Here is a 22,189-nt window from a genome sequence, read left to right as displayed (position 1 = left end):
CAGGAAGGGCAGAAGAGGCCAGGCTTGCTGCCTTTCTAACAACCCTCTCAGAGCTCAGAAGGCTCCTTGTCCCTCGACAGGACCTCCCACCAGACTCCTTCTTCGAGCCCTCACCACTTCTCATTATCACCACCCCCAGGGACTAGATCTCCAGCCACAAAAGGAGCTTTGGGGACACAATTAAACTCTCAAAATTAAGTCAGGGATGTTATAGTAACTTTTGTAAGATTAGGATTCAAACTTAGTTCCAAATTGATTAGCATTCCCTCTTTAACATTAGCCAACACTCTGAACTGAGTGGGGTTTTCAGACTGTGTGTGCTGTAGACCCAGCAGAATTTAACAGGAAACACAGTAGTCACCCATGCTCCACCTACATCTAGCAATAAGAACCAGTCCCTAGCTTTTGTATAATTTGCCACCAATAACCATAACTTGCACCCCAAAGTATCTGGGCTTTCATCCTAGCATACAGTCTGTGGAGCCAGCAACAAGCTGTGCACATCACCAAGACAAACTTTAAGATGTGATCTCTGCTCTAGAGCTCCCTGTGGGACCAGCACACCTGAGATCCCCACTCCCCTCCCAGTTCCTCGCTATTATTCCCTGACCTTCATCAACCACCTCCTACTGCTCTGCTTTGGAGGCCTTTCCTAGTCACTTTCCTCTAGACCCTTAGTTGAGGAGCCTGCTTCTGCAAGAACCTTCTAAGATACCCACTGCCTCTTTAGATGATGAAAAATACACACGTGCTTGCAGGCATTTAGGCTACCTAGAAACCACTTCATGTAACACTGGCAATGTCTGGCAGCAATTTTTTTTTTTTTTTTAGTTTTTTATTTTTAGTAAAAGTAACAAAAACAGAAGTAGCCACAGGGTTGGGGGTGAGAACTGCTAGGCATTGGGCACAGTGACAGATTTCAATTAGGCCTCTTTGCTTTACCAAAAAGGAAGTATCTCACTTATGTCGTGAGAGACCAAAGATGAGTAACTGCATCCAAGTAATGAGAAGTACAGAGGGTTTGGCATATGATCAACTATTGTTCTTAATTATATTTATTATTCTGATCGAAATACTCATTGAAGATTTATTACTCAGCTATCTAGGATAGTTCCAATTTTTTTGAAAACATGCATAAAACATTTAAAGTAAGATATAAAGAAGGTGATGTGTACATTGCTATTTCTTCCTGCGTGCATAAATTGTATAGCATATTAGAAACTGGATTTGTAATTAAGCAGGTTCAAATGAATCTTCAGAGCTGAAAAGAAAAGGGGAAGGGAGGGAGAGAAGGAGAAGGTTAGCCGAACATTACATTATTTACATTCCAGACCTCACCATCAAATGAGTTTGTAGGTCAATCACCTTCTTAAAGGAGTTGAGTTCTGGCTCCACCATTTGGTAACTGCTTGTTTGGGCAGATCACCCATCCCCACCCCCTTCATCAATCCCCTTTCCTAGAAATAAATATAATACAAGATTTGAGTGAGCTTTTGCTTCAAGGTCCCTGGATTTCACTGAAAAGCTGGGTCTTCTACCACTAGACTCCACCTGACAGAGACACCCACGTTCCCTCTCACGCTCCTCAACTTCCTTCTGACACATAAGTGACGGTGCCTTACATGAAGTTACAACCCTGTCCATTTCTTTCCCTGAGTGTCCGGAAGCCTCCAGAAGGTAAATCTAGGGCCTACCAACTAGAGACTGAAAGGGCTAAGATGCACCCGCAGAGCTCTGTCACTCGGCTCCTCTGGGTGAGGAGCAAGGCCACTGCTGTACAAAGACAGCAAGCTCATCGTCCCAGGCCTTCTCAGCAGAACTGGCAGGGTTAAAACAGAAGGTCGGCAAACCCATGCAGGCTGTGTAGCTGACCACCCGCCTGCCTACCTGCCTACCTGCCTTGCTGCATACACAAAGGTGCTGTTCTCCCTTTAGAGGGCCAGTGACATGGCTACGTGCCTCCTTCCTGCCAATCCACAGGATAAAAGAATGTGACCCCAGAGGATCCTTCTGTAGCTGATCAAGCCACCCTAATTAATGTCTTTCATATAGTGATGCTTATCATGTTTGAGCTGCCTATAAACAGCTCCTAGGATAGTGAATCAAACAATTCTCTTCCTGCAGTGCTGGGACCAGGACTCAAGGCCTTATGCACTCTTATGTGCTCTACCACCAGCTCCACCCCACCCCCAAAGGCCCATTATTTAAAGGCAAGAAACCTACCACCATGATGCTTGATCACATGTCTCGATCTATGAAAAAAGAAAATGGAGACAAAACTTTACTTTTATACTACAACGCATTAACAGACACCCAGGGGTTGTAAGCAGTAAGGCTGATAGACTAGGTTGCTGTGGCTAGCCTTGAGTACTTGTTGAGAACTTTCCAGAGATCCACTCCTGTCTACTAGCTTCTTGCCAAGGCCCTGGAACAGTCCAGAATTGTAGGTACCTGAAGGCAGGGGTTACAGACCAAGGCCTGCCCTACCTGGCATGCGCTTTGACACTTAGTATGCACCAGGCTGCCAGGAAAGCTGGAGGAAGCACAGGAAAGAGGGAAGAGGTCTGGGACAGTGGGTAGGGAACTGCTGGTTCCTGGCCTGCTGTGTAAGTCTCTCTGCTGGCACCACAGATCAGTCTTTTGGGGGTATTCTCTAACAATCTCAGTATGCAGGTTTTTAAAATAGCAAAGCAGTTTTAAGTCCACACAGATGGAGTGTCCAGAAAGTAAGGAAGAACTTGAGGCTTACCCCAGTTGACGGTCTTGGGCTCCTTCATACTGACATGCGTAACTCTGCAGGAGTATGTATCACTGTCAGTGGGGGTGAATTCAGTGTGAGCCAGGATATAGAAAGACCAGTCCTTGCTGAAGGACAGATCTGACATCTCTATTTCAGGAATTTTTTTCCCGTTCTTCAGCATTTCGATTTCAATGTGAGGCGGGTGGAACTGTGATACGTAGCAGTTGAGGATGTTTGGCTTCCCATTCTCCGGTGGGTGGCGTGTGTACACTTGAATTTGAGGGGATTCTGAGGGCCACAGGGAAAGACAGATGAAAACAGAGCTCAGTCTGCACCATGCACCATCTTACATTTGATCCTCTATTTCTCGCTGTTCCATTTCTACTCTGGATCAGTGATCTGCTTCCCCAAAAGTCTACCCACATTTTGAAAACGTAGTATCTTTTCCTCAAAATCCTACGAGTGCCTTCTGTTTTCCCCGCCCGGCTTTTAGCAGTGTCTTCTTTTTTTTTTTTTTTTTTTTTTTTTTTGGTTTTTCGAGACAGGGTTTCTCTGTGTAGCCCTGGCTGTCCTGGAACTCACTCTGTAGACCAGGCTGGCCTGGAACTCAGAAATCCACCTGCCTCTGCCTCCCGAGTGCTGGGATTAAAGGCGTGAGCCACCACGCCCGGCTAGCAGTGTCTTCTGTCAGTGGATTTTTAAGGAACTTTTTTATTGGAAGCTCTCAAGAACTGTGCCCCTCCCTTCCCTTAATAAATCCCACCAACTTTCCAAATGTCACATCTCATTCCGCACACCCTTCATAGTATCCACATCAAAGCCCGCAGTGCTTGTGCGCTGTATCAGCCCCTCTCACTTTTCTTTCTTATTTCCATCCCCTTTCTTTTTTGCTTATTGCTCCTCCCTAGACTTCCCAACACATGTCTGATCCAGTGCTGAGAGCTGAGCAATTACCCCTCAGGTGGCAGGTGTTAGCATTGGCTCCTCCTAATGAGGTTCCTATGCAAGTCAACCCAGGGTTTCTCTGTTCCAGCCCAGAGTTTGCATTCTGAAACCAAACCTCTGGTTTCATGAACTAGAAAACAAACAAAATTTAAAATACCACAGAAGCTAGGAAAGCTTTAAACAACTGAGTTGGGATGGGTAAAGGACCGGAGGGAGACGTGAGGACCATGACAATTGAGAATGCATTCTGCTGGAAGTAAGCAGTGTGTGCAAGGGGAGATGGGGCTTTCAGATAGCTGATGTCACTATTGCACACTATAGGGACACGGAAAGAAAATACTGTAAACTCTTTCCATTGTTATTTGTATGTGCACACACACACACACACACACACACACACACACACACACAGAGTCAAGTTCCCAAAGGTGTACTTGTGAAGACATAGGATGGCTTTCAGGAGACAGTTTTCTCCTCCTTCTGTCGTGGGTTCTATGAACTCAGGTGGTCAGGTTGCATGGCAGGTACTTTAAGCTGCTGAGCCATACCGCTGCCATCTTTGAATTCTGTTTCTGCTTCTCAACCAACATGACAAGGAGTACTACTTTGTAGAATATGCAGATCTGATACCAAGGTATCACTAATGTATATATCTACTTTCTTAAAAAAATTATTGTTTTACTGAGAGAGTGTATGTGTGTGTGTGTGTGCACATGCACGAAACGTAGCACATGTGTGGATTTAAAAGTCAGTTCTCTCCGTCCACCAAGTGGGATCTGAGATACACTCGGGCTTAGTGGTAAGTGCCTGTACCTGCTGAGCCATTTCACTGGCTCTTTTTGTGGTTTCCCCTCCGTTTACTTATAAGCTTATTATTTAATTTGAGATACAGTCTGACTCTGTCTTCCAGGCTGGCCTTGAACGCCTGTCTCAGCCTCCCCAGCTCTGAAGTCACAGCATGACTCAACACACTTGCACAACATGACTCAACACACTTGATGCACTTTGTAGATCAGGCTGGTCTCAAATTCAGAGATCCACCTGCCTCAGTCTCCAAAATACTGGGATTAAAGATGTGCACAACTATGCCCAGCCATAATATACTCCCAGATACACATCTATTCAGTGTGCACGGTCTCTGAAGAGCAGCCTCTTATCCACCCATGCAAGGTGGTAGGGAGAGGAAAACCTGAGAACTGTGGCCAGCTAGAATGAAGGTCTCAGTAAAGCTTTGAATTCTTTTTGTCCCCATAAAGTTAAATTAGCATAAACCACATTTTTCCTTGCATTTGAGGTTTTGGAAACAAGAACATGCTAAATGCCACAGGTTCATCATGCCTGGAATCCCCTGGACAAGAACCATCCCTTCCACAATTAAGACCAGTGTTGGGTCAGGTTTAAATCTGGTCTCTGCCATATTTCTACCTCCACGACTTTGGGAGTTACTAGTTATCCTCACGAGTCTTGGTCACCACACTGAAATAATCCTCACTCCAGAGTTCATAAGCACCTTGACTTAAGGTAAGTCGTAGTTGTCTCAAAACTGAAAGCAGAAGCTTTATCGCGGAAAGAACCAGGCAGCGTGCCAAACAGGAAGCGCTGTGTGAGGTACCAAGTTGTCCAAGGCATCTCAGACTGCTTCACAGACCATGACCCAGGAAGGCCTAGACACTTCTAGAAACAAATGGCGGTTACAGTCCAAAGGCCTGCATTACCACAGATGGCATTGATCGGCCTCAATTCCAGCTCTGACTGCCATTAGTCTACCGTGTGAATAAGTTACTTTAAATCGCGATGCCTCCTCTAGTTCCCTGTCTTAATACTCGGGGAACCATAACATTTACATCGCAGACGTACTTTCAAACTTAAGAAGCTCACAAGGTCCTCAGCATTGCAATAAGCCTCATACCCAGCGACCTTTATTTGTTTTTTCGAGACAGGGTTTCTCTGTGTAGCCCTGGCTGTCCCGGAACTCACTCTGTAGACTAGGCTGGCCTCGAATTCAGAAATCCGCCTGCCTCTGCCTCCCAAGTGCTGGGATTAAAGGCGTGAGCCACCACTGCCCCGCGACCTTTAAGGTTATTACTAGATACAAAGTTAATGATCAGAAAGCTTTGGAAACATCGCAGAGTCTGGGACCCACGCCCATTTCTCTGGACTTCGGATGGATCGAGCCTCTCTGCGAGTGCAAATGAAGCTGCGCAGATGCGGTCTGACTTCCCAAGGTCGGGGCCCAGCTTCCGCGTGCCCATAGCCCTCCACCCTGCACTTTCCAGGCAGCCCCACCCTCCTGTTGCGCTCAGGGAGCCTAGGGGCTCCCGCCAGAAGAGGAGAAAAAGAGAAGCCTTCCCCACCTCCAGCGCTGACCGTCAGCACACTCCCAAACAGGCGCATCCACCCCATAGCCTCAAAGCTGTAAGCAGCGGGACGCCCACTCCTTTCCCTGGCCAATCCCGTCGGGAAAGAGAACTAAGGAGAAATCAAAATTTAATGCCAAGAGAGGGGAAAGAGGCACTCACTCTGGATAGCATACAGGCCTGTCAGTGAGACAAGCACCAGAAAGACCAGGGTCACCGAGCGAGCCATCCTGACGACTGAAGCGACCGCGACTGAAGCGCCGAGGAGCAGCCACTGAAATGAGCCTGGGCGCGCGCGCTCTTATATAGTTCCTGAACTCACAGCCAATCCGGACTCAGATCCGGAGGTCGTCACCAGTCTCCTAGCTGTTGATGCTGAACTAGGTTACAAAGGGACTTTCCCATTTTCAGTTTCGTGTTCTTATAAAGTCCCGTGATATTTGAAACAGCCTGGGCTGGACCCTTGGTGCCCTAGAGGGTGTGCTCTTGAATTTGGTGTATCTGGTCGTTTATCCTGGGACCGCCTTCATTTATTCAATTGCCGACAATATCCCAGTCAGAAAAGGACTTAGGACCTGAAGTTTGCATTCTTGAAAACTAAAGCCAGGACAATTTAAGAGCATTAACTGGCAGAACTCAACCCTTAGTTTATAATCTCAGCCCAGAAATACAAAGGCAGTTTCAGGATTCCGTGTGTAAAGACCCTCCTGTCCTAAAGGCAACGGAGAAGATTTCTGACCTTGCTTCTAGCAGGTTTTTCTCCTTTTAGAGCTTTGGATGGAGAACTTAATCGGGTACCCTTGAAAAATTTAGGTAATTTTCTTTGTTCTGTTCATGGGTTTTGGGGAAGGACAATGGCTTAGCTGGGTTTCCTGTCCATTCTCTTAAGTAGTACTTTCTTAGAACAGGGCCGTTGGTAAACTGAGTGGCCAAGTGAAGTGAATCCCCGAATAAATTATTTTTTCTGGATGAGGAGATAAACCTTGAAATGCATTCCCTTGGGGTTTCTGCTTATCAGCTTGGAAGACAAAGGCTGCCGTAGTTTTACTCAGAATGTATATTACATCAGCGGTGGACCCAGTAGAGAAGTTAAACCCCTGGCCAAAAGCCAGGGCAGAGGCAGGCTGTGAGTGCCGGGAGACACCACCACAAGCAGCTCCAGTGAGGAAGGGTAGGAAGAGGGCATGGGGAGCACATGGAAAACGATCTTAAAAATGGCCATGCTTGCAGTTGAAGTGGCTTTGGCCTTGGCTTCCCCAAGGAGAACAACATAACTTCTGGATTTCTTGAACATAATTTTAAAGCCTTTAACAATCTCTAGTGTGGAGGCTGTGTCTAAACTTGAAAAAAAAAAATAGAATAGTCTCCACGGACCTTAATGAGATAATATCCAGAGACCCAATCCTACAGTGTCTACCCAGCATATAGTATTTTGATCCAGTAATGTTTAAGAATCATAATCATTTATGTTATTTTGCTATCCCTTTTTGTAACTTCAGACCAGAAGTTGCAGACCAGTCTGGACAGTTCAGTAAAGCCTTATCTCAAACAAGAGCCAGAGGCGAAGACGTACTTTCAGCTTTCTGGATGTGGAGATTTCTGTGTTTTCTTGGACTTCCATTTATGATTTATGTGGGTAATGAAAACGAAAGGAAACCTATTTATTGTTTAACTGGCAAGAGTGCTGGTGAGACTGACGTTAAGCCTGACAGCCAGAATTCAGTCCCCTGAACCCACATAGTGAAAGGAGAAAACCAACTTCTGCCAAGTTGACCTTTGACAACTTCACACACACACTTACACACAGGTATACACACACACACACACACACACACACATGCATGCACTCAGGCATACACAGTCAACAAATAAATAAATTTAAAAAGAAAAGACAAAAGCCCTGTGTGTCTAAGGGGACCAGCTTTGGCAATCTACAAATATGACAATTTAATAGTATTGTCTCTCAAGGGAATAATTAACTGGTAAACAGTGGCTTTTTTCTTTTTCTTTTTTTCTTTTTTTGCCTGTATGATTGCCTAAAAAGGTTTTTTGCTGTCAACACTTCAAAATAGTAAATACTGGTGAAATAGTAAATACTGGTGAAAATAGTAAATACTGGTGAAAATAGTAAATACTGGTGAAATAGTAAATACTGGTGAAAATAGTAAATACTGGTGAAATAGTAAATACTGGTGAAAATTCTTTCAGAAGAACTAGAATTTCATGCTCTCCTGGTACCAATGTAAATGGTATAAAATTTTTGAAAAACAATATAATAGTTTTATTTAAAGCAAAATGTTTACGGCTAGTGAGATGGACCAGTGATTAACAGCACTTGTTGATCTTGCAGAAGATTGGGGTTCAATTTCTAGCATCCATATAGTAGCTCAAACCATGTGTAACCCCAGTTTCAGAAGATCCACAGGTGTGTACATGGGGTACATACATACAAGTAGCCAACATGTTCATACAAATAAAGCAAAATAAGTAAGTCTAAAAAAGTATTTTTAATTAAACACAATAGACCGTTAGATCTATTCTCTGTGCTCAGTGTTCCCTACAGAGAAAACAAATGCATATTTTATACAATGTCTTGTACATGGGTGCTCACAGCAGCTCTGTTTGTAAACGCTGTAAACTAGAAATAATCCAAACAGGTGAATGGCTGCACTCATTGTGAGGGAGACCTGTCCGCAGAATATGGTCAAGAGCAAACAAGAAATCAACTAGTGGTACAAGAACATGGATCGAATAACGATTGCTGCAGAAGCCACACAAAAGAATATGCTCTGTATGACTCTGTTTACATAGAACTTACAAAAGATACATTCATCTGTATTGACGGAAAGCAGGGCACGGAAGGAAGGAGCATCAGAAATAGAAGGAATTGTTGGGGTGAACACTATTAGTTATTTAGAGTTCAATGGCACTTTAATAGATGTATGTGCTCATATATTATTATTCACTATGTACTTTAATACATCTATGGTGTATTAATTATTGTGGTTACAAAAGGTAAAGCCTGGGGCTGGAGAGATAGAGCACCCCAGCACCCACACTGGGCAGCCCCCAAACACCTATAACCTCAGGTCCCAGAGATCTCACACCCCATTCTGGCCTTTGCGGGCACAAGTACAGACACACACATATAAATAAAAGAACTCTTTTTTAATTTAATTTTTATTTTTATTGGTGTTATGAGACATGGTTTCTCAGGGTAGTCTTGGCTATCCTAGAACTTGCTCTGTCAGCCAGTCTGGCCTCAAATTCAGCGATCTGCCTGCCTCTGGCTCCTGAGTGTTGGGCTTAAAGGCATGTCCCACCACTGTTCAGCAGAACTTTTAAAAAGAAAGATGAACTTTGAAAGCATAGATACTTATATCATTCTAGATTTTAAAAAGAACAAAGTGCTTGAGCAGAAAGATAAATAAGTTATCAAAGTGTAGAAACATGAACAAGTTAAAGTTCACGAGTGGACCTCTCAGTGGTCAATTGTGCCAAGATCGTCCAGATTTTGTCCTCAGTCCCTTGCCATTCAAAACATGATCCAATATCAGCACCATCAATACCTGGGACCAGTTAGATATGCAGGCTCTTGGGTCCATCTCAGACAAACTGTAGCAAAATCCCCTTTTCCCGGCATCCCAGACGACTCATATATACACTAACAAACATAAAGCTGCCGACCCAAGCTACACAACTGCCTTGAAGTTAGGTATTTTTGTTTATTGATAAGAAAATTGAGAAACTGGAATGGTACATATATAGGGGCAAGAAGTTCTGCAAAATTGGGATAGTCTCATATATGCTCATCAAATTTGCTTATTTCTATTTAATACAATTAAATAGTTTCCATGTTGTTCTGTTATCTGTAAGCTGGTCAGAGCTTGCCTCTGCTCAGGCAAAGGCAAGGAATAGCATTTCCAGGTTTGGTAATCACAGGTCACTGAATGTCAAAGAGACATGTACTTCCAAGCTCTGAGAGCTAAAGACTTATGCCTTGTGGCTCTAGCAGTATGAGGCTGAGAGCTCAGGGTTCTCAGGTTGAAAGCTTAATGCTCTGAGTTTTGATTGTCAAAGGCTGTTGTACTTAGCATCTAAAGAAACCCTTGGTTTGCAACAGCAGCAGCCCCCAGCAGCCCCCAGAAAGCATGTGTACTGGTTAGTTTTGTGTCAACTTGACACAGCTGGAGTTATCACAGAGAAAGGACCTTCAGTTGAGGAAATGCCTCCATGAGATCCAACTGTAAGGCATTTTCTCAATTAGTGATCAAGGGGGAAGGGCCCCTTGTGGGTGGGACCATCTCTGGGCTGGTAGTCTTAGGTTCTATAAGAGAGCAGGCTGAGCAAGCCAGGGGAAGCAAGCCAGTAAAGAACATCCCTCCGTGGCCTCTGCTCAGCTCCTGCTTCCTGATCTGCTTGAGTTCCAGTCCTGACTTCCTTTGGTGATGAACAGCAGCATGGAAGTGTAAGCCGAATAAACCCTTTCCTCCCCAACTTGCTTCTTGGTCATCATGTTTGTGTAGGAATAGAAACCCTGTCTAAGACAGCATGCTAGGGTTCTTAAGTCTTTGATGTGAGGAGCTTCAATCATTAAGGCTTGCCTGGAACTCTTTTCCAGTAACCAGGGCTCCCAGCCCCTCATCTTAGCAACTCAGTTTTCTCCTTCTCCATGTCTCCTTCTACTTTGTCATTTCTGCCTGCTGCTCTCTGGGACTCTTTAGTACCTCCTCCCTGTGGCCACATCATCGTTACCACTGTCTTCGCTCCATAGCTGTCTGGGTTGCTTTCATGTCATCTTGACACAAGCTAGAGTTATTTGGGAAGAGGAACTTCAACTGAGAAAATGCTACAACAGATTGCCTGCAGGCAAGTGCGAGGATCTTTTTCTTGGCTGATGACAGATTTGGTTGGGTTCTGCTCAGGCCAGGGAGTCAGTGTGTCACCCAAGGCAGGTTGTTATATAAGAAAGCAAGCTGGGCTAGCCATGAGAAGCAAAGTAGGAAAGCTACAGTCCTCCATGGCTTCTGCTTCAGTTTCTGCTTTGAGTTCCTGATGATACACTGTTACCTGGGAGTATACAATGAAATGAACCCTTTCTTCCCCCCACAGTCTTTATCTCAACAGTAGTAATCTAATTAAGACAATGTTACCAGCTCAACCTGCTCTGCCCACCAAAAGACCTCATCAAAAAGGTAAGAAAAGACCATTCAGAAGTCTTCTATTAAGGCCACTAACACCAGGGAGCAACACAAGAAAGTGTCTCCTGGCCTACTGAAAAAGTGAGCTGAACCACCTGATTGCATATCTAAGAGGGTTGTGATTTGCAAATGAAGCATTTACACCAATCATAGCACAACTAGCTTTCAGTTCCACCAATCACAGGCCTCACACAGGGACATAAGCACAAATCACCAGTCTCATTGCACCAATTGCTGCCTTCTTACTGAGTTACCTAAATTCCTTCCCTCTACTCTGGATTGAGAAAAGCTACAGTATTGCTTAAAGCTTACTAAGGTTTCTATTCTCTGGCTGGCATACATTATCTGAAATAGCCACAACTAGAACAAAGCCTTCCAAAACAGAAGTTTCATCTTTGGCGCTGTTCTCATTGGAGTCCTTCCTGTGAATGCTCTCAAAACAATTCTAAGGTGTCCAAAACAGCTGGGCTAGCACCAACCAGTTACCAGCTACAATCTGGAGTTTTTTTTGTTTTTGTTTTTTTGGTTTTTTTTTTTGTTTTGTTTTGTTTTGTTTTTGAGACAAGCTATCTTTTCTGTGTAGTCTTGGCTGTCTTAGAACTTGCTCTGTAGACCAGGCTGGCCTCAAACTCAAAGATCCACCTGCCCCGCTCCTCCCCCTCCCCAACTTCTGAGATTAAAAGCATGTAACACCACCATTGATCAGCTTAAATCTGTATCTTTTAAAGTCCAAAGATCTGATCTCAGCCAGCACCAGACACACAACTGGTATGCATACATACATGCAGGCAAAACATTCATAGACCTAAACTAAATAAATCTAAATTGTTTTTTCATCAGGTAACTATTTTGTGACAATAGTCAGTAGGGAAACACTGCCACAGAAGCCCAATCAGGGGGATGCAATTGGCCTTGAAAGAAAGAAGTCATGAAACAAGAGATATGGCAAGCCTGAGGAAGGGGGGGAAGTCGGGAACAGATACCCCTAGAGTCTCCAGAGAGCACTGCTGCTCACAAGACACCTTGGTTTTGGCTCCATGTGTCTTGGGCTAGACTTCTGGTCTCCAGAAGTCTAATGAATTGTGAGTCTGTAGAATAGAAAGCTAACCCAGCCCCTCCTTTCCAGAAGCATACAGGTTAGGACCTAGTTACCAAGAACTTGGTGCAACATGAATGTTTGCCTTTCCAAAGTCTAGTTTGCCTTTTGACCAAGCAGGCTCTGGCTTCGCAAGTCATTTTGGGTACTCTCTGTTGGAAGCAGTGAATCACCTGCTTCATACCTGGGGGGGTGGGGGGGGATTTTTTGTTAGAAGCTTGGGTCCTCCCCTCCTCCTACCACTCTCATCTGAGCTGGGTCGGCTCTGTTGTTGTGAGCCCAGCATGAAAAGGACCCGCCCTGGCGATGTGCCTTATGTAACATTATTTCATAGACATAACATTCCAAATGGACCAGACCATGTGTGCGCTATGTGGGGTTTATAGTGTCAAGAGGTGGCTGAGGGTTATGAGAGGGGACCTCTAGACCAGGACAAAGGTTTCCACAACTTTGGCTTTTTTCTTCTTAGTCTGTATCAAATATTTCCACAGTCTGTCCCAACGTGTTCATCTGATGTCAGTGCCCACAGCAACCATTCAGTTATTCAGCAGTTCCTTTCTGGGTGCTGCTACCTGCGAGGCTCTGGGGAAAGTTTCCCCAGAGGAGCTCCGGGACTGTAGTTTATAGATCTGTAAATAGGTCTCGATACTAGGACAGCAACTAATTCTACTGGGAGGGAGTAAGGATGAGCCAGCTGAGGACCTTTGAACCAAGGGAGAGAGTGTGAACTTTTGCCTTTGGACTGTGATGCAGTACCTGCAGAGGAGCATAGGTAGGATTTATTATTATTATTATTATTATTTTTAAGATTAGGTTTTTCTAATCTGTATAGCCCTGTCCTGGGACTTATTCTGTAGACTAGGCTGCCCTCAAACTCACAGAGATCCACTTGTCTCTGCCTCCCAAGTGTTGAGATTAAAGGTGTGCACCACCATGCCTGGATGAGACAGGATTTCTTATTTGTTTTCTTTTTTGTTTGTTTGTTTTCTTTTTTAAAGAGTTATTTATTTATTATATGTAAGTACACTGTAGCTGTCTTGAGATACCCCAGAAGAGGGCATCAGATCTCATTACAGATGGTTGTGAGCCATCATGTGGTTGCTGGGATTTGAACTTGTGACCTTCAGAAGAGCAGTTAGCACTCTTAACCGCTGAGCCATCTCTCCAGTCCTATTTTGTTTTCAAAAACCACTGTTGGTCTTTGACATTTTTTTCTTTGTTTGGGGATGTTGGGAGTCAGACTCGGGGCCCCATGTGTGCTAGCTCTACCACTAAGCCACATCTTTGCACCACTTTCTCTAATTATAAAACTCACAGCCATAAGATGTGTGCATCCATAACATGGATACATGTTAACAAAAATCTAATCCTCTTGCATATATTTCTCTGCAAAGTAGTTTTTATGTAACCATATATTATGGATACTATATTTGTTTCTATGACAGTATACATATGTACTATGTTTTCATATTTTTATTTTATTTTATTATATGAATATACCATACTTTTTTTTTTTTTTTTTTTTTGCAAAGATGGGTTCTCACTATGGAAGGCAATGAGTGCTCAGTCTTCCTACCTGAGCCACCTGAGTGCTGGGATTATGGCCTTCCACACCACAAACAGTTCATACCATGCTTTTCACTCAGCCCTTCATCAGGGGCATTCCCAGTTTCTCCTTATTATAGCCCATCCTATGGACCATGAAGCTATCTTCCAGGGACTTTACATTGAGATATATCTCCCCCCTTATACTAGGAGATCTACTTATCTCCTTACATCTTTCCCTGAGATGGTTATTGCCATTGAAAATTGTCTTATTTTCAATTTTTAAAGATGATTGGAGCCGGGCATGGTGGCACACGCCTTTAATCCCAGCACTCAGGAGGCAGAGGCAGGTGGATTTCTGAGTTCGAGGCCAGCCTGGTCTACAAAGTGAGTTCCAAGACAGCCAGGGCTACACAGAGAAACCCTGTCTGGAAAAACCACACACACACACACACACACACACACACACACACACAAGATAATTGAGTTGAGCAGCTTCTATATACTCTTTGCATTTCTGTTTGTGAATTCCCTATCTATGGTACTATTAGCCAAAATCCTTGGCCACTGGAAATGGACACTGCAGTGGGGTGGGGGGGAGACAGGGAGGGGGAGGTAGAGAGGGAGAGGGAGAGGAAGAGGGAGAAGGAGAGAAGGGAGGGAGGGAGAAAGGCATATAGTACAGACTGGCTTTGAACTGATCTTCAAGCCTTCACCTTCCGGGTACAGGCTGTGCCACATTTGGCTCAAGTGACTTTTTTTTGTTTTTGTTTTTTGTTTTTTGTTTTTTTGTTTTTCAAAACAGGGTTTCTCTGTATAGCCCTGGCTGTTCTGGAACTCACTTTGTAGACCAAGCTGGCCTCAAACTCAGAAATCCGCCTGCCTCTGCCTCCCAAGTGCTGGGATTAAAGGCATGAACCACCACCGCCCGGCTTTTTTTTTGTTTTTTTGAGACATGGTCTCACTATGTAACTTTGGCTGGCCTAAAACTTGCTATGTAGATCAAACTGACTTGAAATTCAGAGACCCGGGCTGGTGAGATGGCTTAGCGGTTAAGAGTGCCGACTGCTCTTCCAAAGGTCCTGAGTTCAAATCCCAGCAACCACATGATGGTTTACAACCATCCATAACAAAATCTGATGCTCTCTTCTGGAGTGTCTGAAGACAGCTACAGTGTACTTACATATAGTAAATAAATAAATAAATAAGTATTAAAAAAAAAAAAGAAAGAAAAGAAATTCAGAGACCCACCTGCCTCTGCCTCCCCAGTGCTGGGATTAAAGGCGAGCACCACCACACCCAGCGAGACACTAATAACACAAAGTTAGCTTATTTAGAGAATATTTGTAATGACAAGAGACAGGGTGGAATACATAAGAGCACTTTCCTTTTCTGTAGTTTAAAGATACACTTGTTCACTGCATCTTAACACACTCACTGTTAATGGATTGTTTGCTCTGAGTTAACCACCCCAAGTCCAGATGCCCCTGAGACAGTGGAAACTCGGGGAGTGTGCTTGATATTTCAAGAAGTTCCAAAGCTCAAACATCCACAGAATGAGAGGAGAGCTGGAAGGACAAGAGCAAGACAGGCACAGACATCCCAAGTCTCAGAAATGTTGCCAGCCACATAACCAGGGCAAGAGCAAACTCTAGACCTGATCAGCTGCCTCTGGGGCCCCACCCATCTTCTCTCTGTGGACTCTGTTGCCTTGAGATAAGAGACAGGATGGTTTTTAAGGTACTAATGTACTGCCCTCTCAGACTGCTGATTCGGAACAAAGCCCGAGTTACAGATTTAAGTCTCGCCTCTGCCCACTGACTTCTGTGGTCTCAGATGTCATCAGCACCAGTCTTCAGATTCCTCACTTCTGTGAGGGCTCTGGGACTCCCCAGTAGTCACTGAGTTAGAGTCCTGACCAGTACCTGGACTTGGGGTTTCTGGAGTTCTAGGCTGTGAAATCACCCAGTGACTTCCCTTGGGAACTTTCCCTTCCTATACTCTCTGACACTTGACATGGTTTTCTCCGGACAAGCTGAATTATGACACTTTCTAGTTGGTTCTTTGGGTAAGACTTCTCTGGCTTCCAGTTTAAAAGCCTTTTCTGTTCTGTCCTCTTCCCTGGCTTATGGCCTGTGTGGCCCCAATATAAAAATCCCTTCCTGTTTATTTCAGAACTCTGTTAAAATGAATGGTGTAGCCTGCCTTCCTGGGGACAGTCCCCTGAGGCATGTCCTGGCTGAATTGACCTTTATGGTTATGCTTTAATTAAAACAAAAACAACTCCTTTCTAGTTGGTTCCTTGGGTAAGATTTCTCTGGCTTCTGGTTTAAAAGCCTTTTCTGTTCTGTCCTTTTCCCTGGCTTATGTCCTGTGTGGCCCCAATATAAAAAACCCTTTCTTACTACTGACCATTATGGTTATGCTTCAACTAAAACGAGACAACTCCTACCCCCAGCCCTTTAGGGGAGCACATTACATTCCTTTTGTGCCAAATAGTCAGGAAATGCGGGACTAACAAAAAAAGAGTGTTGTTTCTCTCCCTCACCTCACATATGTACGTCTGTGTAGTTGACAGTGTGTGTGCAAATAGATACATATACACTTGAGTGTACCACTAGAGAGTTCTGAGGCTGGGGTAAGATACCTCCATGGGGTCTATCTCCACATCATGTATCCAGGCAGGATCTCTTGTAGAGCCTAGAACTCATCAATTCCAGCTGAGACTAACCACCCAGTGTGGTAAACTCTAGCTTTTGATGAAATGTAACATTTTATACCTCTCAGGCTTTTGTGAAACAAAGAAAACATATGGAAAAGAGTCTTTGTTAAAATCTAAGCAACAATAAAGTTTGCCTAAAACTTGAAACAGATAAGAAATGTATAGCTTAACAATGGGCAGACAGATAACCTTAATTATAGTGTGTCCTGAATGTTCTTGGATCCCACTTGCATTCTGTTGCTACTATTTCAGACAGAAATGTTCCAGGGATGTTCATACCAAATTGTCACTGATGTGTAGAGTGTACATAGCCATGTACCATAGAATTCCCTCACTAGTAATAAACAATGCTGACAATCAGCTGAGGGCACAGTGGCAGGATGACACCTTTCTAATAATACAGAGCTTATAGATATAAGGACCAGGGCACAGGAAGAACTTAATATGGGCATGTTCTGTATTATAGAGACTCAATTGTACTCCATATTGAAAAAGATAAATATAGACTCCAGCCAAAAAAGATAACTATAGACTCACATTTCAAATAGTGTCTGACTCCAACATCCACAGAATGAGGAAAGAGCACAAGGGATGTGGCTGACCGCCTGACCAAGGCAAGACATAGCTCTACACATGATCAATTGCCTCTATCCTCCCCCCATCATCCACCTTCTCCCTGTATACTCTGATAGCTCAAGGTGAAAGCCACGCCTTTATATTGCTGTGATAAAGCACCATGACCAAGGCAACTTAGAATACATTTAATTAGACTTATGGTTTTAGAGGGTTAGAGTCCATGATGACCGAAAGATGGAGTGACTGCATGGAGATAGGAACAGCTGGAAGCTCACACCATGAGCAAGAAACATAAAGCCAAGTAGTACTCCATTGTGTAAACGTACCACATTTTTCTGTATCCATTCCTCTGTTGAGGAACATCTGGGTTCTTTCCAGCTTCTAGCTATTATAAATAAGGCTGCTATGAACATAGTGGAACATGTGTCCTTATTTCATGTTGGAGCATCTTCTAGGTATATGCCCAGGAGTGGAATAGCTGGGTCCTCAGGTAGTACTATATCCAGTTTTCTGAGGAACTGCCAGACTGATTTCCAGAGTGGTTGTACCAGCTTGCAATCCCACCAGCAATGGAACATCTGTCAGCATCTGCTGTCACCTGAGTTTTTGATCTTAGCCATTCTGACTGGTGTGATGTAGAATCTCAGGGTTGTTTTGATTTGCATTTCCCTGATAACTAAGGATGTTGAACATTTCTTTAGGTATTTCTCAGTCATTCCAGTTTCCTCACATCAGAATTCTCTGTTTAGCTTTGTTCCCTATTTTTAATAGGGTTATTTGGTTCTCTGGAGTCTAACTTCTTGAGTTCTTTGTATATATTGGATATAAACCCTCTATCAGATCTTTTCCCAATCTGTTGGTTGCCATTTCATCCTATTGACAGTGTCCTTTGCCTTACAAAGCTTTGCAATTTTATGAGGTCCCACTTGTCAGTTCTTGATCTTAGAGCATAAGCCATTGGTGTTCTGTTCAAGAACTTTTCTCCTGTGCCCATGTGTTCAAGACTTTTCCATACTTTCTTTTCTATTAGATTCAGTGTATCTGGTTTTATATGGAGGTCCTTGATCTACTTGGAGTTGAGCTTTGTACAGGGAATGGATCAATTTGCATTCTTCTACATGGTGACCGCCAGTTGAACCAGCATCATTTACACAATAGAATACAACTTAGCTATTAAAAGTGACTTCATGGGCTGGTGAGATGGCTCAGTGGGTAAGAGCACCCGACTGCTCTTCCGAAGGTCCGGAGTTCAAATCCCAGCAACCACATGGTGGCTCACAACCATCCCTAACGAGATCTGACTCCCTCTTCTGGAGTGTCTGAAGACAGCTTCAATGTACTTACATATAATAAATAAATAAATAAATAAATCTTTAAAAAAAAAAGTGACTTCATGAAATTCGCAAGCAAATGGATGGAAATTGAGAATATCATCCTGAGTGAAGTGACTCAGTCACAAGGGAACAAACACAGTATGTACTCACTGATAAGTGAATATTAGCCCAAAAGTTCAGAATACCTAAAATTTAATTCACAGACTATATGAAGCCTAAGAAGAAGGAAGACCAAAATGTGGATTCTTCAGTGATTTTTAGAAGGGTGAACAAAATACTCACAGGAGGAAATATGGAGAGACCAAGTGTGGAGCAGAAGCTGAAGGAAAGGCCATCCAGAGATTGCTCCAGCTACGGATCCATCCCATATACAGTCATCAAACCTGGACATTATGGTGGATGCTGGGAAGTGCTTGCTGATGGAAGCCTGATATGGCTGTCTCCTGAGAGGCTCTGACAAAGCCTGACAAATACAGAGGAGGAAGCTTTCAGCCAATCATTGGACTGAGCTTGGGGGTTCCCAATGGAGGAGATAGAGAAGGGACTGAAGGAGCTAAGAGGGATTGCAGCCCCATGGAGGAAGCAACAGTGTCAACAGGCCAGACACCCCCAGAGCTCCTGGGGACTGGACCATCAACCAAAGAGTACACATGGAACGACCCATGATACTGGATGCATATGTGGCAGAGGATGGCCTTGTTGGACATCAGTGGGAAGAGAAGCCATTGGCCCTGAGGGTGTTCAATGACCCAGTGTAGGAGAATGCCAGAGGATGAGAGTGGTTGGGTAGGGGAGCATCCTCATAGAGGCAGGGGAGGAGGGATGGGATAGGGGGTTTCTGAAGGGGAGAACTAGAAAGGGGGAAACATTTGAAACATAAAGAAAATACCCAATAAAAAAAAAGGAAAAAGAAAGAAAGAAAGATAAAGTCGCTGGGAGTGGCACGAGTATTTTGAAAGTTCAAAGCCTGCCTCAGTGACATACTTTGTGGGCATCTCTGCAACCTTCTTAGACAGTGGTGAGACAAACTTTAGGAGGCAAGAAGGCAGTTCAGTTCAGCCCAACTCAGTATCAGGTGATAGTTCAAACTTTGGAAGTCTGACCCTCAGTTGTTGATTTAGGCATATCTAAGCACAGAGCAATTCAGTAAGTTCACAACAATATGTATGTAAATCTCCTTGAATAAAGTACAAATTAGACGTGAATACATAGAATTCTTTGTAAAGTTAATAAAGATAGAGAAAAATGAATTTCTGATAAGAGTCTGAGAAGAGTCCACACAGGCAATGCCAAGGTTTGCAGGCTACACAGGCAATGCCAAGGTTTGCAGGCTACACAAAGCAAATCTATCTGTCCCATCCTTCTGGGCGGAGAACAGGTTTTGTCTTCCTTCCCTTAGGGAAAAACCCTGTGTAGTTATTAGCATCTAGATTCTTCCAGCACAGTGGTTCTCAACCTTCCTAATGCTGCAACCCTTTAATACAGCACCTCGTGTTGTACAGATCCCCAACCATAAAATTAGAAAACTCTCAAACCACCACAGCAGTTTTTAGGATGTTAACCTGCTGCCTTCTCAATGTTGCTGCCTCTGCAAAGTGCAGCAAAAGATCAACTCCTGTTTTTGCTCGCTGCCTTCTGTGGGAACGGACCTTATGAGCTCTAGCTAGTGTTCTGATTACATTTAGCTGTTAGAATTAGATGTAAGTGGGGTGAGAGCTGGGAAGATGGTTCAGTTGACAAAGTGCTTGAGGCTACAGGGTGAAGACCTGTGTTCAGATCCTCACACATACATAAAAGCTGTGCTCTGTGGTTTATGTCTGTAATCCCAGGGCTGAGGGTATTGAGACATGTAGGCATATTCTGGATGCCTGCTGGCCAGGCATGCTAGCCAAGATAGCAAGCTGCAGGTTCTGTGAGAGACTGTTCAAAAATAAAGTGTAGAATCTTAGAGGAAGGTGTCTGACATCAGCCTGTGTTCTCTACACATGCATAGGTAGGCGTGCACCTAACAATCTCCCCAAAACCTGTACACATGCCCAAAAACATCAGTCATGACTGTGGGGAGCAATTCAGTGGTAGAGTTCTTGCCTAACATGCACACGACCATGGGTTTGATTCTCAATATTAAAAAGGAAAAAAAATAGGTTAATTTAAACATTGGGTTTTTTGTAGAACTAAGCATTTGAAGGAAGAAGACTTTAAGGAGCAGAGGCTGAGGAGGCTATGGCAGTCTATAATTTTAGCTGCCACTGTGGCCTAAGAGTTCTCTGTCAACTTGGGCAAATCCACCTCTTCTAGATTAAGATCAGCTGGCAGATGGGTCATGAGAACTGCCTGTCCCTGTGACGATAGTGTTGTACCTGTGCATGACATAGTGTTCTAAAACATTGCCTCCCGCCAGCCAGACCTCCCACAGCCTCACTGGAGACTAACTTCCTCATTGTAGGTAGAACAAAATGGGTTTCAAGATTTCTATCATGTGTCTGCAGAAAGCCAAACTTCCAAGCCAAGGTGGTGGTACATGCCTATAATTCAAATATTTGGAAGGATGAGGCATGAGAATCCTGAGTTAAAGGTCAGCCTGGGCTACATAGGGAATTACAGGTCAAAGTCAGATCCATAGCAAGACCCTGTCTCAAAAACAAAAGATTCACTTGCCCAGGACTTTTGCAAACATAGCAATTAAATATTGATAATAAAAAGTGTTGGGGCTGAGGAAATGGCTCTGTGGTAAGAACACTGTAGAAAAGTAAGAGGATCTGAGTTCAAATCTAAATAAAATCTGGGCATGGCTGCATGTGCCTTTAACCCCAGTGTTGGAGGTTAAAAGAGGAAGGTCCCAAGAGCTGACTGGCCAGCCAAGCCTAGCAGAAATGGCAAGCTTCTGGCTCAGTGAGGGAACTTGTCTAAAGAATCAGAGAATGAGAGACGATGACACCCAACTTCCTCCTTTAGCCTCCACAAGAACACATGCATCTGAACATATGTATGCATACTACATACACACACACACACTCATACACAGATAAACACATGCAATCATGCGCGCACACACACACACACACTTTATACAAATAAATTTTTAATATGTTAAGTTAGAAATCATCAGAATTAAATGATTGGGTATTGATACAGGCTTGTAAAGCAATGTATCAAATTTTTATTAATATATTCACCTTTCCTATACTATAACTAGAAGAATATATTGAGAAAAACAGTAGCACCTGTGATAGCTTTAGGGGGCCTGAGGGCAATTTTTTTTTTTTTTTTTGAGACGCAAAATGTAGCTCAAGCTGGTCTTCAGCTCTCTATCTAGCTGTGGTGGCCATGTATTGTCAGTCTTCTTACCTCCTCCTTCTGAGTGCCGGGATTATAGGTGTGTACCGCCATGCCTGGACTTGAGATTTTTATAACCCAGGTCATTTGAGTGCTAGGCAAGTGCTACTTGACAACTGAGCTACACCTCCAGCTCTTTGTTGATTTTTAAAAGGAATGTTTAAACATTTGTTTATTTGTGGGGCGTGTGTGTGTGTGTGTGTGTGTGTTGGGGGGCAGTTTCGAGTTAAATAATAGATTCCCCAAAGACCATGAATTATCTGGGAGTAAATTTGCAATAGGAATTTCAGGCCAGTGTAAATGGTGTGAAAATTTAAGGAGGCTGAGGCAAAGGGAA

General features: G+C 43.7%; 1 protein-coding gene across 1 annotated transcript; it reads right to left on the bottom strand.

Moving 5' to 3' along the window:
• Positions 1 to 813: 813 nt before the first annotated feature.
• On the bottom strand, positions 814 to 6,336 carry B2m (beta-2-microglobulin). Its single transcript, XM_021183825.2, has 4 exons — positions 6,205 to 6,336; positions 2,750 to 3,028; positions 2,224 to 2,252; positions 814 to 1,261 (listed from the first exon to the last, which is right to left on the bottom strand). The coding sequence occupies exons 1-3, from the start codon at positions 6,269 to 6,271 to the stop codon at positions 2,239 to 2,241; spliced, it is 360 nt and encodes a 119-aa protein (XP_021039484.1). The 5' UTR covers positions 6,272 to 6,336; the 3' UTR covers positions 814 to 1,261; positions 2,224 to 2,238.
• Positions 6,337 to 22,189: the final 15,853 nt, after the last annotated feature.

This window comes from Mus caroli, chromosome 2, assembly GCF_900094665.2.
Source record: "Mus caroli chromosome 2, CAROLI_EIJ_v1.1, whole genome shotgun sequence".
NCBI lineage: Eukaryota > Metazoa > Chordata > Mammalia > Rodentia > Muridae > Mus > Mus caroli.
This window is presented reverse-complemented; position numbering and strand designations above follow the sequence as displayed.

Coding starts and splice junctions, on each gene's coding strand:
- B2m (XM_021183825.2), bottom strand. CDS start 6,271: ATGGCTCGCTCGGTGACCCTGGTCTTTCTGGTGCTTGTCTCACTGACA. Junction 3,029..6,204: donor AGGCCTGTATGCTATCCAGA/GTGAGTGCCTCT, acceptor TGTGGCCCTCAG/AATCCCCTCAAATTCAAGTG.